This window comes from Neolamprologus brichardi, chromosome 6 (genome assembly GCF_056152115.1).
Source record: "Neolamprologus brichardi isolate AB-2024 chromosome 6, ASM5615211v1, whole genome shotgun sequence".
Classification (NCBI taxonomy): Eukaryota; Metazoa; Chordata; class Actinopteri; order Cichliformes; family Cichlidae; genus Neolamprologus; species Neolamprologus brichardi.
In genome coordinates, this window is record NC_142109.1 from 37,395,001 (window position 1) to 37,409,769 (window position 14,769).

At 49.2% G+C, this 14,769-nt stretch overlaps 1 protein-coding gene across 6 annotated transcripts in view; it reads right to left on the reverse strand.

Moving 5' to 3' along the window:
• meis1a (Meis homeobox 1 a) overlaps window positions 1-14,391 on the reverse strand; it is a 30,354-nt gene extending 15,963 nt beyond the window's left edge. The window contains exons 1-9 of one of the 6 annotated variants that reach the window (XM_087842301.1): window positions 13,989-14,391; window positions 12,699-12,931; window positions 8,594-8,735; window positions 8,277-8,327; window positions 8,006-8,056; window positions 7,684-7,830; window positions 6,854-6,968; window positions 2,781-2,920; window positions 2,524-2,696 (exon numbers count right to left, since the gene is read on the reverse strand). In XM_087842301.1, the coding sequence (XP_087698427.1) occupies window positions 2,559-2,696; window positions 2,781-2,920; window positions 6,854-6,968; window positions 7,684-7,830; window positions 8,006-8,056; window positions 8,277-8,327; window positions 8,594-8,735; window positions 12,699-12,931; window positions 13,989-14,000 (1,029 nt within the window). In that variant the 5' untranslated portion in view covers window positions 14,001-14,391 and the 3' untranslated portion in view covers window positions 2,524-2,558. The remainder of the gene's footprint in view (window positions 1-2,523; window positions 2,697-2,780; window positions 2,921-6,853; window positions 6,969-7,683; window positions 7,831-8,005; window positions 8,057-8,276; window positions 8,328-8,593; window positions 8,736-12,698; window positions 12,932-13,988) is intronic. The other 5 variants (XM_087842296.1, XM_087842297.1, XM_087842299.1 and 2 more) reach the window with 5 other exon arrangements.
• Between the last annotated feature and the right edge of the window lie 378 nt (window positions 14,392-14,769).

Below are 14,769 nucleotides of genomic sequence, written 5' to 3' on the forward strand. Positions count from 1 at the left end.
GTCAATAAAGGCGACCCCCGCACAGGGCGGGGCCCCGGGGCCCCCGGAGGGCCTGTCACGGAGGTAATGGATGATGTTTTCACTGCAGGGTGAGGCTGCCTTCCCTCACAGAGGCCTTTGTTTATGAGCAAAGCCCCAGAGCCCGCCGCTGATGGAGCGCCTCTGATCACAAAAGGTTTCCCGACGAACGCTGACCCCAGATCTGCGTCTGCACACGCCTCCACCCTCACGAGCTGGCCCCGCCTTCTTTGCTCTGAAGTGTGAGCTCAGTAAGAGTGAGTCTGCAGTCGCAGGCAGGCAGAAGCAAGCGCTCCCCGACTGTTGCTCTGAGCATTGGGGGCGGAGCCTTTGGAGCCGAAGCAGCTTCACGTGGATAAAATGTGTTTGAAGGAGCTGCTGCTTCCTGTGCTCAAGGACAGGAAGTACCATAAGTTTATCTGGGGGTCCTTCTAAGCTCTCCTGTGATTGGACGCAGGAATGGCGTGTTCACCACCCTTGCATAAAACCAGGCCTGCGTTTCAGCCTGATCCTGCGTGTCATAGGTTCATGTAGCGAGGATGACGACCAGCCTGCTAGCCGTAAGTTAGCCACAGGTCAGTTAGCTGATGATGTCACCAGAGTTGACGCTGTGGCGGGATGAAGGAGTCAGGATTTCATCTGCTGACGCCGACCGACACGATTAATACAGATGATGATGATGATGATGATGATGATGATGAGGCCGCGTTCACACGGAGCGTTCCTCTGTGCGGTCCGAGGCCGTAAACACAATCACACTCACGTTAATGCTCGCCATTTGTTCACTCTGTGGCGCCGAACATCAGACTGTACGCTCAGGGCGGGGGGGAGGGGCGACACGATGATGGACGGAGTCTGGGAGGAGCCACCGGGACCAGATGGAGGTGAAGGTAGATTTCCCATTAGGGGCGTTTGATGTCTGATGGCGTTATTAGAGAGACTTCCTGTTCGGTGCGGCTCGGATTTAGTGTGTGTGTGTGTGTGTGTGTGAAGGGGGGGGGGGGGGGCACACGTGTTGGCGTTCTTCCACATCTGCAGCTCTGAGGCTGTAAACAGCTGCTGATGGATGGGTGGAGGTGTCCCGCCGCCCTCTGACCCCTGACAGTCGGAAGCCGGGGGGGTGGGGTCAGCGTCAGGGCTTCCTGCTGAACCGCGGAGGCCCTCGCTGCTTTGAAGTCTCCGAGTCGTTCCTCTCGGACCCGGAAAGTCGTTCCAGCTGCCGTCGGAGCCTCGCTGCAGTCTGTGGGCGGCGCTTTAACGAGCCGCTGTCCGTAAACGAGCGACGGCGCAGGAAGCTTCGAGTTTGTAAAAGCAGGAGGAGGCGATTACACTCGTTAACAGCCGAGTGTTACACTCGCACTTGTAAACGGGTCGTGTGTGCGCTGTAAACACAGCTCGGTGTGGCGTTTATGAGCTTTGGCTCACTGGAGTCCATGTCAGGGGAAGACAAGCCTCTGACACACGCACGCCTCGGAGAAAGCGCTAAAATTAAAGATGGTGGCCGTAAACAACACTCAGTCTGACATTAGCTCGCACACGTCCACACAGACCCCACGTGTCTCTTCGCTGTCAATCAGAGTCCTGGCAGACCGTGAACCCGTCACGCCGCAAACTCAAACTCTTTAGAAGTGAATTAAAGGAAGTGATTCTGTGAGCGTTAGGTGGGTCAAAGGTCACGGGTCCTGATGGCCAGACCACGGACACCTTCGCCTTTAAGCCTCGACGGCGTAACAGCAGCGATCGAGGATCGGCTGCGAGCCTGCTGACGAGGGGCACTCGGTGACATCACCTCACAGGAGGGGCAGTCAGGGCTGAGGCGGCGGCGGGGCTGAGGCGGCGGCAGGGCGGAGGCGGCGGCAGGGCGGCGGCGGCGGCAGGGCGGAGGTGGCGGCAGGGCGGAGGCGGCGGCAGGGCGGCGGCGGCGGCAGTCTGCTGTTTGATTCTTCAGGACGATGAGTCCCGCGCCTCTCCGTGTCAGAAGAGTCGCGTGCTCTGCAGGTTTGTTTGCCTCGCTCTTCACACGACCGTGACCTTCCACAGCCGACGCCTCTTTTCTCCCCCCTCCCTCTCTCAGGTGCCACCTCACTGTTTTTCTTCCCACCTCCCATCTGTCACGGGCCTTGCCGTCCCGCAGGTCGCCTCAGAGTCCTGGCAGCAGCCACGACCCTCGCAGAGCGGGACCCGATTGAGCCCGGCCATGTTTGGAGGCGTGTGTGTCTGTGTGTGTGTGTGTGTGTGTGTGTGTGTGTGTGTGTGTCTGTGTCTGTGTGTCTGTGTCTGTGTGTCTGTGTGTGTGTGTTTTTCTGCAGGCTGCAGCCAAAAGCGATGAGTCAGTCAGTCAGTCAGTCAGTCAGTCAGTCAGTCAGTCAGTCAGGATTTTGAGCTCTAAGCTCCTCCCACTTCTTTGAGCTCCATGAGAGCACGTTACAGGACCAACAGACGGATCATCTTGAAAGATCCAGGCACACCTGGACGTGCAGGTGAGGCCTCGCAGCTGCGTTTAACCTGTTAGTGACCGAAACAACTCTGCAACGGTCACGTCAGCACACTTCAGGAAACCAGGGGGCGTGTCCTGGAGGCCTCCGAGCAGGGGAAACACCTGGACTCCAGCAGAGGTCAGAGGTCACCGCCCCAAGTAGGGAGCAGGGATACGAAGGGTGGGAAGGTCGATGTGACATCTGAGCAAAACGTGACAGGTGAGAGAGGAGGCGGAACAGGAAGTGACCACGAACAGAGACGCCAGCGCGGCCTGAGCGACTCACCGTCAGGTGCTGGAACAGCCAGGCTCTCAGCGTGTTGGTCGCCACTTTGGGGAAGATTCCTCGCTTCTTGTTGCTCGACCTGTCGGGCTCGTCTTCATCGCCCGTGCTCGGAGACGCCACGCCGTTATCCAGGCAGTCACCTGACCAGGACACGGCGAGAGAAACGGAAAGAACGCAGGAAGGTGATGAGGACACGAGCAGTGCATGACACACACACACACACACACACACACACACACACACACACACACATAAACACAGACACACACACAGACACACACACAGACACACAGACACACAGACACACACACAGACACACAGACACACACACACACACACACAGACACACACACACAAACACAGACACACACACAAACACACACACAAACACACACACAAACACAGACACACACACACACACACAAACACACACACTCGCCCACACACACCTACACACATACACACACACAGACACACACACAGACACACAGACACACACACACACACACACACACAGACACACACACACAAACACAGACACACACACAAACACACACACACACACAAACACACACACACACACACACACACACACACACAAACACACACACACACACATACACACACACAAACACACACACAAACACAGACACACACACAAACACACACACAGACACACACACACACTCGCCCACACACACACACACACACAAACACACACACTCGCCCACACACACCTACACACATACACACACACACGTGTGTGCAGGGCGTGTTTTTACTGCGCTCTCTCTGCTCTTTAACGAGCGTCTTTAACAGCGCCGGGCCGAGGTCGGCCGACGGTCGACGCCGCAGCCAGGGGGCGGGGCAAAGCAGCGCCGGAGCCTGAAAAGGTGGAAATGATCATAAAAACGATGCGTAGCTCCATAAACAAGCTCTCAGCCTCATTAGGCCGAACAGCAGCGCCCCGAGCTGATTTACACCTCCTCCTCCTCCTCAGCTCCCCGAGGAGGAACAGGCCCAGCCCGACCTGCTAATGGCCGTGACAACACGACTCCACAACAACCTGCAGGGCGAGGCGGGGGAGGAGGGGCCACGAGGAAACACCCACTCCACCCGAACCTCGACCGCTCGTCACTCAAGCTGGGAATCAAACCTGCACTAAGCTTCACTCAGGGCAGCAGATGAAAACAGACACTCATCCTATTACAATCAGTTCAGTTTAAAACAAGCAGCCCCCCCCCAGCTGTAACAGCTGTTTGTCCAGCATTTTATTAGCCGGTCTGCTGCTGGCTGCTCGCTCACAGCCCAGCAAAGTCTTTATTTTCCACCACACGGACCATTTCCTCTCAGCTGGCAGTGGTGGGCGGGGCCTTCTCACTAACAGCCAATCCGAGGCTCTAATAACAGTGACCTCACTGCTGAGATCATTGCAGGAGCAGAAAGAACTACGACCGAAGCGGACGTGTCCCGCTGAGACACTCAAACCACGACAGGCTGTGGACGCGAGCTCTTCCACCTCAGACAGGAAACCGTCTGTGGCAAAGACGGGTCATTTCACTCACTAGTCGTGTCCAAATTCATGGGCTGCATCCTCCTGAGGACCCGGCCTTCGCGTCTACGTGGGCCGGGTCCTCAGAAGGTCGGGTAGTCCAGAAGTAAACGGCTGTGAAATTGGACGGTCGAGCCTTCAGATCAGCGTCACCGCTGTGTGGGTGGAGTTTAATAGACTCGCCCGTCTGCTCCTTGCTGTCTAAAATATAACAGGACACTGGAGGAAACTCACGACCGTCTGTTTAATCAGTTTTCTGTTCAACGTTTATTCAGCTGTGTGAAAACCACCTGAGGGATTAATAAAGTTTTATTTTATCTAATCTAATAACTTTAATCTCAGCCAAACCGATTTACTCACGAACAAACAAAACACTGAAAAAAGCCCAACAATAACATTTTTAGGTCGTCTAAGTCACTTATATATCACGTTTAACCTGAGCAGCGAAACTCCACGGTGATCTGAAAATGATGTGCCGGGAGTTGTGCCGTTCTCGGCGGCTTCAGTGACCCTCGAGCTCCCGGCGAGCTATCGAGCTGGTGGCTAACAGACGTCTCCGAAAACGTCGGAGCGCTTTTGAAAATATGCGATATCTTGATAAACCGAGCAGATATTTGATGTTTACACAGCTACTTTCTCGCCTGAAAATATGTTAAACGTTTATTTTGTGACCCAGAAAGATTAATAAGAGTAATTTCAAAACTTAGTAGCGGCCGCCATTGTTGGAAACTGGAGTTTGGCTGGGTCGCGCTATGAATTCTGGGATATGGTGGGCCATGAAGGACACACCCGACCCATCCTTCAAATTCGGGGAAAAGGAGGACGCATCTGTCGGCTGCATTCGGAGGAGTCTACGAATTTGGACAGCCTTCAGCACGTCGCTGTGACGTAATCGGTCTACAAATGCGGCCTCAGGAGGAAGCAGCCCATGAATTCAGACACGCCCACAGTCTTCCTGTTAGCGCGCCTGTCACGTCTGTTGGTCACATGATCAGTAACTGGAGGTTCCTGCATCGATGCATCGAAGAGTTCACTCGTCTTTGCTTCGGTCAGCACAGAAGCAGCTTATTAAAGGCGCTAACGTGCACGTCTCCATCAGCCTTCAGGGCCACAGGAGGAAACTCCACAGCTGATGTTCACAGCTGTGCACGCTCAGTGTGTCTGTGCTGCTGCAGCCTTTTGGGACATTTCAATAACAGTATCTGACCAATGACACGGCTCCTATGAAGTTACTGTAACACGTCCAGGAAGTCTGAGCATGCTGACAGTGCTAGCTAGCTAGCATTAGCTGATAACTCATTTAGATGCAGTCACCTGACCCAAACCCAACATGGCGGCTGCTAAAATCCCAACAACAAGAAAACGTGGAAACCAGTGAGCGAAGTCACGGTGGGTACAGCCATCTTTTTATACAGGCTATGGCTTCCATGTCAAAGAAGGTCGGAGATCCAGCACACAAACGTTTCCCTGTGACTGCAGTGACTCCTCCCATCCAGTAACGTCCAAAGCTGAGTTCCTGCTCAGGTGAGGCAGGAAACATGCAAATGTTTGATTTGCAAACGAGCTGATTTTCAGCTCCGTCTGTCAGCCGCCACCACCTGCTTCACAGGTGTGTCTCAGAAGGCTGCTGCTCCCAGAGTCAGGGAGGTTTAACGTGTCGCACAAACAGACATCCAGACAGCTCGTGCAAATATGGCTACAACCAATCAGCAACCAGATCTGACAGGAGGGGATAAAAACGAACATCAAGCCGACAGAACGGCGAACGTTTGGTTTGAAACAAAGAAAAGAGTGTTTGTCGTCTTCTGCTCAGGCACGTGATGAGACATGAAAGTGAGCCATCATGAGCAGGCAACCACATGGCATACGGCGGGACAGCAGCTGGCTGGGGTCCGACCTGCGGCCCGTCGACCGGCGGCCCTCGTGTCTCCCTCTCCGCTCCATCTACAGCGTCTGTGTCCAATAAAGTCCAGAAAATCAATAAATCTCTGCACAGCCCAGCACGACGTCACGTTGACCTCACAGATGACTTTAGAGTGAGACGAGAGACAGAAGCTGAGCAAAGCTTTTAAAAACCCCACCGAGACGTGGACGGAGGTCAGCGCTGCGGGTGGACTGTGGCGGTGCTAACGTGTAAACGTAGGCGTGGACAGAGAGACTGCGGGGCCCACTCCAGTTGGAGCGAGCCCAGCGGCTCGACGCCAGAGCTGCTGGAGCCCACAAAATATTTTATCATGAATGAAGCAGCAGCTGATTCGTCAGCCTGTGACTCCAGGATCATTGATTTCTACTCCAACTGCAAAGAACCGCGGTTTGTACTTTACTGTCAGGTTTACGCTTAAACGTCCCAGGAGAGCGCTTTTCTTCAATCTACAGTCATTCCTGAGGCGGAGCAGCCTCAGTGACATCATGAGGGGGAGGAGCTGGAGTGCCAGTGGGTTGTAAAAGAGCTTGCAGAGACGTGTTTGAACGCTACGCTCAGAGTGTGACAGCAGGGTTTGTCTTTGGTCTCCACGTGTACCTGGCTCGCTGCTGTTGTCGCCGCTGTGAGACGCGCGTCCTCCGCTGGCCGGTCCCGGCGTCCCAGCCGACCTGATCGATGCCGAGTCGTTGTGATCTGCGCTCCACGAAACCTGCTGAAACAAAAATGGTAAATGGCCTTTATTTGTACAGCGCTTTACTAACTTACTCAGTCCTTAAGGCCCCAAAGCGCTTCACACATCCACACATTCACACATTGGTGGAGGCAGCTACATTGTAGCCACAGCCACCCTGGGGCGCACTGACAGAGGCGAGGCTGCCGGACACTGGCGCCACCGGGCCCTCTGACCACCACCAGTAGACAACGGGTGAAGAGACTGTCGGAGCCGGGGCTCGAACCGGCGACCTTCCAATTACAAGACGAACAACTCGAGCCACGATCGCCCCTAACGACAAACATTCATCAGGTCGTTTCCAACTGGATCCGACGCTCCCGCGAACGCCTTCACCTCTGCCAGCGACGCTAGCGTCCGGTCTGGAAAGATGAGCAGCTTCCATTAGTAGCTGCTGCTTTAACGCGCACTCATCGTGGTTAAGATATTTCACGCCGTCAGGTTCGTGCGAGGGTTTAAGACTCAGAATAACGGGAAGCCTGGACTATTTATACACACAGAGAAGAAAACCAGCAAAAACTATTCAAGTGAAACCTTAAAACCTTAAACAGGCTGAAACATGGAAGCACTCAAACATGAACATGAACTCTGGGGAACAGGAAGGACGTACAGGAGCGTTTCTGACCCTGAACTCTACATGAGCTACAACAAAATTAGAGAAGATGTATTTTGTGCCTCGCGAGTTGAGCGAGCTTACCCGATCCACGAGGTTCCCCGACGACCTGACAAAGTCCTCGCCGTCTGACTTGTTTCCGTCTCCGTCATCTATGACCAGGTCGATCGGCATTTTGCCTTTCAGACAGCTGATGTATCGATGGCAGAAGTTATCGCAGAGCTCGTGAACCTGGAAATAAGACGCAGAGGCCTGACGTGGAGATGCTTTCACCACCAAAGAACCACAGTAAGCAAACAAAATCGGTGAAGTTGAAATCAAACAGCGACGACGGCGCCGTGCTCAGGATTAAGCCGGGATTAGCGGCACGCTGCAATCGCAGCAGATGTTGGTTAGTTAGACCAACCTTCTCCAGCTCCAGGAGGTGGAAACGCAGCACCTGGATCGCCTGAATCATCTGTGAGAAACACAAATTCATAAATGCACACAAACATACACACTGCACCGCTGCTCTCCTGCACTGTCAGATACAGACATGAAATCCCAGATGTTCCAGCATGATCCCATTACCTTTGAAGTGCTGGTATTCCCCCGGGACTGCATGACTGGGCTTCATAGAAGCTCAGAGGCCAGTTAGGCTGAAAGTGTGCTACCTGCAGCTACTTTAAATGACTCACCAAGTTATCGAGCTCTGGGTTGGATGAAAACAGCGGCTTCTCCGAGCGGATCTGTACACACAGACAAACGAGGATGATTATGGGAACCTGCAGAGCGCATCCCGGCGATGTACGCTCATCGCGTTTGGCTTAAAACGCTCTGAAGTGTTTAAAAGTCCTGCTTTGTCTCACAGCAGGTGGGATGAACGAGGCGTTCTCAGGTGGCAGAAGCTAAAGCTCCAGCCTCACTGCTGCTGGAGCTTTAGCTTCTTCTCCACCAACCCTCCACCCTGATGTGCAGGGCCCGCCTCAGACATGAACCACCGCTTCCTGTTCACCTGTTTGGAGAAGACGGTGATGTCCTCGCTGAAGGAGTCGGAGGAGCAGACGTCTCCCCCGGCCACGGCGCTCTCCCTCGGCGTGCAGGTTGCCAGTTCACATTTCTCAAAGATGAGTGCGAGCAGCGGGAATAAAGGATGTCTGCAGGAGGAAGAGAGGAGGAGGTCAGACGGAGCTCCAACACGTTTCCTGCTGCTGAAACTCTATCTGACAAATCTGTCACACACTGCTGTGCACGGTTTCACTTTAAACGTGTCTTCTTCACAGGAAGTTAGTCCATTGTTTCCTTCCAGTCTTCAAGCTCAACGCGACTCTTTCACCTCGTTCTTCTGCTTTTTCCAGAATCCCTGTGAGCTCGCTTCGGCTGCAGGAAGCAGACCGAGGAGGCTGCCTGTAGGAGCTGCTCGGCCTTCTTCAGACCTTCTATGTCTTTGTGTTTGCTTACGCTGCACTCAGGAATACCATGGCCTCTTTAGCACACTGAAGACTTTACAGCAGTGCAGCCTCGCTGTTTGGAGGAGGCATGAATCTGTGTGACTGAATCTCCCACAGGAGTAAAACGAGGAGCTCAAACAGCAGAGGAGGAGTGAAACCGCTCATCCATCAGCAGAGGGCACGTTTGAAGATTTTAATGATAACTTTAAAGTTCTCTGCTCTCGCAGTGCTAGCATGTAGCTAGCGAGCACAAACGGAGTAACGGCTTTTAGGTGGCAGGAAAATTCACACAAGGAAACACGTGACTGTGCGAAAAATGTAAGACAGACAAGACCAAAAAAGATTCATTTCAGAGTTTCACAATCAGGAATGGTCTGTACGTGATGAACTGCTTAAATATACTTTCATGAAACTTCTTCTTACCAACCTAACTGAAGTTAACTGACCTCCGATGTCATCAACAGATTCAAAAAGTCTGGAGAAATCTGCTCTCTCTTTCTAGTCCCTGTCAGGACTCTTGCTGCAGCATTTTGGATTAGCTGAAGGCTTTTCAGCGAGTTTTTAGGACTTCCTGATAATAATGAATTACAGTCGTCCAGCCCGGAAGTAATAAATGCATGAACTAGTTTTTCAGTGTCACTCTGAGACAGGATATTTCTAACTTTAGAGATGTTGCTAGCGCTGGGCCATATTATACCGTTCACGGTAGTACCGGTGCTAGGCAACGATAAGAAAATGAAATATCGCGATAGAATATGGGTAGAACGCGCATGCGCAGTGACGAAAAAGCACGGCGGCAACGGAGAATGAGAATGGGGAAAGCAGATTGTTGAGTGAAACGGATGAACCAGAATTGGTTTGTAAAAATGGTGCAACTTAACTGGTTTGTCCGTCAGGTACACAACAAAGCACATTTTTTTTGTAGAACATGCAAGCGGTCCGTTATTACGTTATTGCCGTATTTGTTGGACTAACGCGCTCGTAAATCTGGGAGTAATCTGGGTCCTAAACTTCGTCCTTTAAGGTCCCGAAGTCAAACGATCATCACTGAGAATTAAAAACTGTCTAAATTCTTTCATCTTTAATAAAACGATCAGCATTGCTGCTTTACCAGGTGTAACTATTATGTTTAACATCCAGGCATCCATGAAAACAGAATTCATTGCATTTAACGGAGTTAGAAGCTAGCGGAAGTTAGCTTGCTAGTTTCGCTAGTTACCTAAACGTGATATAGCATGTTCTGACGGAGATATCTGAGATTTGACGTTTTTATTTGGCACACTGCAGTTTAATGTTGCAAAGCAGCTCTTTTTAACTTCAGTGAATATCATACATGGTTATGCTCAGGATATGTCAGCACATTTCTACTGGAAATGCCTTTTGGTTAAACTTTAAGCAAGGAATTAGCATTTGCACTGTTAAATTTTTATATAGCTTTAATGCACATAAAAAACAGCTGCTTGTTTAAGAAAAATAAATCGATGGGGTTTTTTGCGCTAGTAAAGTTGTGGAGTTGTATTTTGTCTCACAGAAATTTTATCGTCAGTTATATCGTTATCGCAAATTTTAAAATATATATGGTGATAAATATTTTTGGCCATATCGCCCTGCCCTAGATGTTGCACAAATGGAAGAACGCAGTCTTACATATTTGTTTAATATGTGCGTTGAAGGACATGTCCTGGTCAAAAATGACTCCAAGGTTCCTCACAGTGTTACTGGAGGCCAAGGTAATGCCATCCAGAGTAAGAATCTGGTTAGATACCATATTTCTAAGCTTTTCAGCGCCGAGTACAATAACCTCAGTTTGATCTGAATTAAGAAGCAGAAAGTTAGTGGCCATCCAGGTCTTTATGTCTTTAAGACATTCCTGCAGTTTAACTCATTGGTGTGTGTTATCTGGCTTCATGGACAGATAGAGCTGGGTGTCATCTGCATAGCAGTGTAAATGTATGCTATGTCTTCTAATGATGCTGCCTAAGGGAAGCATGTATAATGTAAACAGAATTGGTCCTAGCACTGAACCCTGTGGAACTCCATAAGTAACCTCAGTGTGTGAAGAGGACTCTCCATTTACATGCACAAACTGGAGTCTATTAGATAGATATGATACAAACCACTGCAGTGCAATACCTGTAATACCTACAGCATGTTCTAATCGCTCTAATAGGATATTATGGTCGACAGTATCGAATGCTGCACTGAGGTCTAGCAGGACAAGCACAGAGATGAGTCCACTGTCAGAGGCCATAAGAAGATCATTTGTAACCTTCACTAAAGCTGTTTCTGTGCTGTGATGAGCTCTGAAACCTGACTGAAACTCTTCAACTAAACCATTCCTCTGCAGATGATCTGTTAGCTGTTTTAGACAGACAGATATTTTAATGATCCCACAAATCTACAACAAAGAAACAACACAGTTAAACAAAAGTGTTGCGGACGCCCAGACTAGTGCAGGAGCCGTCTCATTATTGCTGCCACACCTTCATCATCCCTACAGCTCAACACTGACATGTGATGGAAGAAAACAGCAGCACTTAGTAATCATACAGGTCATAACACACAACATTAAAACAGTCAAACACAGATCATGATGTTATATTTTAGTACAAAACTTTTAATTAATTTTAACTTTTGATTAATTAATAATCTTGAAGTATTAATTTGTCATTTATAAGAGAATTTTAAAATTAGATTTGAACGTTTTAGTTTTGTGGCATTTTAACATAACAGCTGATCATATTTAAATACAGTGAAGACGTTTGTGACAGGATCAAACTCAGATTTGTTTATATTTTTATATTACTTTAAATGTAATATAAAAATATAAACAGTGATTCTCATAATTTATTATTTAATCTATTAAAATGTTTTACAATTGCTTAATTATTGTTTTTAAAACTTTTAATTAAACAAGAGAATATTTAACATTTTAAAGACTCACTTCTACAAATCAGAAGATAATTAAGTATTTACATTTTACACACACGTGTGTAAAATGTAAATACTTAATTATCTTCTGATTTTATTTTTTTACACATATGTATATAAAAAATAATATATATATATATTTTTTTTCCATTGTTAAGACAAACTGATGTAATAAATCTAAAGAAATCAAAGAGTCAGCTGCAGCCGTCCCTGCAGGGTCATTAATACAAATGCAGCCGAGAAACATGAAACACGAGGAGCTCATGAACTCAAACATGTTTTTACTCTGAAAACGAAGTTTTTCACTAACAGCAAAGCTGTGACGTTTGATAGGAATTCATTTTTATTATGAAAACACTCAAAATATCAGGAAAATGCTGGGACACACTCACACAGACACACTCCTCGTGCCTATGGTACGACAACTTTTCTCCGTGCCCCTGGTACACTGCGCAGAAACACCTTGCTACACACACACAGACACACACACACTCTCTTTCTCACACACACACACACACACACTCTCTCACACACACACGCTGCTTCAGGCACGAGTTTATTTAAACACAAACAGAAAAGCTGCAGCAGAGACGATGGATCGTTAGCAGGTCAGCGTCAGTGTGTGTGTGTGTGTGTGTGTGTGTGTGTGTGTGTGTGTGTGTGTGTGTGTGTGTGTGTGTGTGTGTGTGAACTTGCTGAATGAGCTCCTGTGTGGTTAAACCGTGAACACGTCCTTACCCGTAAATGGCGTCTTTGTCCCTCTTGATGGCGTCCCCGGCTGTGGCGGCCATGTTGCCGCCGCTGCTGTGGGTGGACTGGGCGTAGTGGTGTGGAGGGTAGGTGGCGGCGGCGGTGGCCAGGTGAACGGCTTGCAGGGAACGTGCAGCTGCAGCGGCGTGAGGGTGGTGGTGGGGAGGGTCTCCATACACCCCCCCCACCACCTCCAGCCCGTAGTGGGCGAGCTCTTCATACTGAAACACAGATAAGAGAGGTGTGACCTTTGACCTCCTCCTGCTCCAGTCAGACAGAAAAATCAGAAAAGCTGAAAAACAGCAACTGCAGGTGTTCCTGTTTTTTTGTCCACCCCCTGCTCCGATCCAGACGTTTTCCCAGATGTTGGAGACGCTTCAGCCCCAAAACTCAAAGTTTGAGTCACGTCAGATTTCACTCAACAGGTGTTCCTATTATTCTGTCCACCCACGTTTACGTGCATCAAAACTGCAGCAACTCACACAGGCTGTGGCCAAAATATTATGAACACAAACACTCAGCTGAAAAAAGGTTTGAAAAAAATCACAAAAAACTTCGGATCACGAAAAAATTACAAATCATAAAAATAATCCTGAGCAAAAGATTCAATTTATGAAGTTTCACCAAAGTTTGTCAGCAAGAATCTGTTTATGATTCAGCGTTAAAATAATTTAATAAAAGTTACAGTTTTCTCGAATTAAAGGACCATTATTATTATTATTATTAATATTAATAATAATATTATTATTGTTGGTATTTTTAATGTCGTTGTTAAAAATAGAAGAACATTAAAATAAACTAATGAAAAAAACGTTTTTTTATTAAATAATTTCCGTTTTCGTTCTTTTTAATTTTCGGAGTTTGAGAAAAAGACAAAACGAAACGAAATTCTCGTTCGTTCAAAAAACAAAAAAAGAATAAAAGGAAAGAATTTGTTTTTATTTAGAATAATCTCGGATATCAGATTTATCTCCGTGAAGCAGCAGCTCAATGAAAACATCCGCACTTCTCATTTTGCGCTTTAAAAACTAAATTAAATTAAAATGAGACTTTAAATCTTTAAAAATAAAATAAAACAAAACTTTTAACGTGTAAAATTAAAAGGAAGCAAAAACGGTATTTTTATTTCCTCGTGACCTTTTCCACGGTCACGTTTCTCGCGGTGAAACTTTTTTAGTTTCTGAAACTTTCTCTTTGTTTTTCGGCGACTTTGATGAAAAGCGTCGCGCGGGGTTTTCTTGAAAGCAGCGCGTGCCTCCGCGCTCCGTTTATACCCACCCGTTGCGCCATCGGCCCCGGCTCTCCTCGCGGGCTCCCGCTGCCTCGCGCGGGGCCAAACTCGCATCCAAGTCCCGGTACTGGATCCCGAATCCCGTCCGCGAGCCTAACAGCGCGAGCCCGAGCAGGAGCGGGGTCCCTCCGCGGACACACGCGGTCCTGCTCCGCGCCTCCGGCTCCAGCAGACCGAGCGGCGGATCGGTGAGCGGCCGGTCCGATCCGGTGACTCCAAAGCGGCGCTGAGGTGACGCCGAGCCGCCCGCGGAGCTCCGAGCCTTCAAATCCCCATCGCAGCTCCGCGAGGAGGCCAAGCAGGGGGAGGAGGGAGGGCCGCTCCCCCCCACTTAAAGGAGCAGATTTCCTGCGCGTGCCCGCGGCTGTCAAACAGACACGGGGACGCGCGTCACCGGAGCAGTTCTGAAGTGAAAGTTTTCCCCAAACACACCGTGCACCTTCCTTCCCCTTACACGTGCGCGACTCTACTGACGTCAGACTTTGCGCGCGCGGGGTCTGCTGCCTGTGTGACGTTCTGACGTCATTAAAACGGTTTTAAGTTTAAAACTAAAGAAATCCCAGTTTCATTGTGTCCTGTTTATGTTTAACCTGCAGTCAGCTGACTCTGAAGAGTGACGATGACGAAACATCCAGGTGAACGCATTCAAACTTTTGGGATTTATTTACCTGGATGATTGAGCATGCGTCAAAACAAAGCAACCCTAAGCTTGATCTGCTGGCCCACTGCGCCCTCTGCTGTTCGCCGTCCGTCCTCACAGCTTCGTTT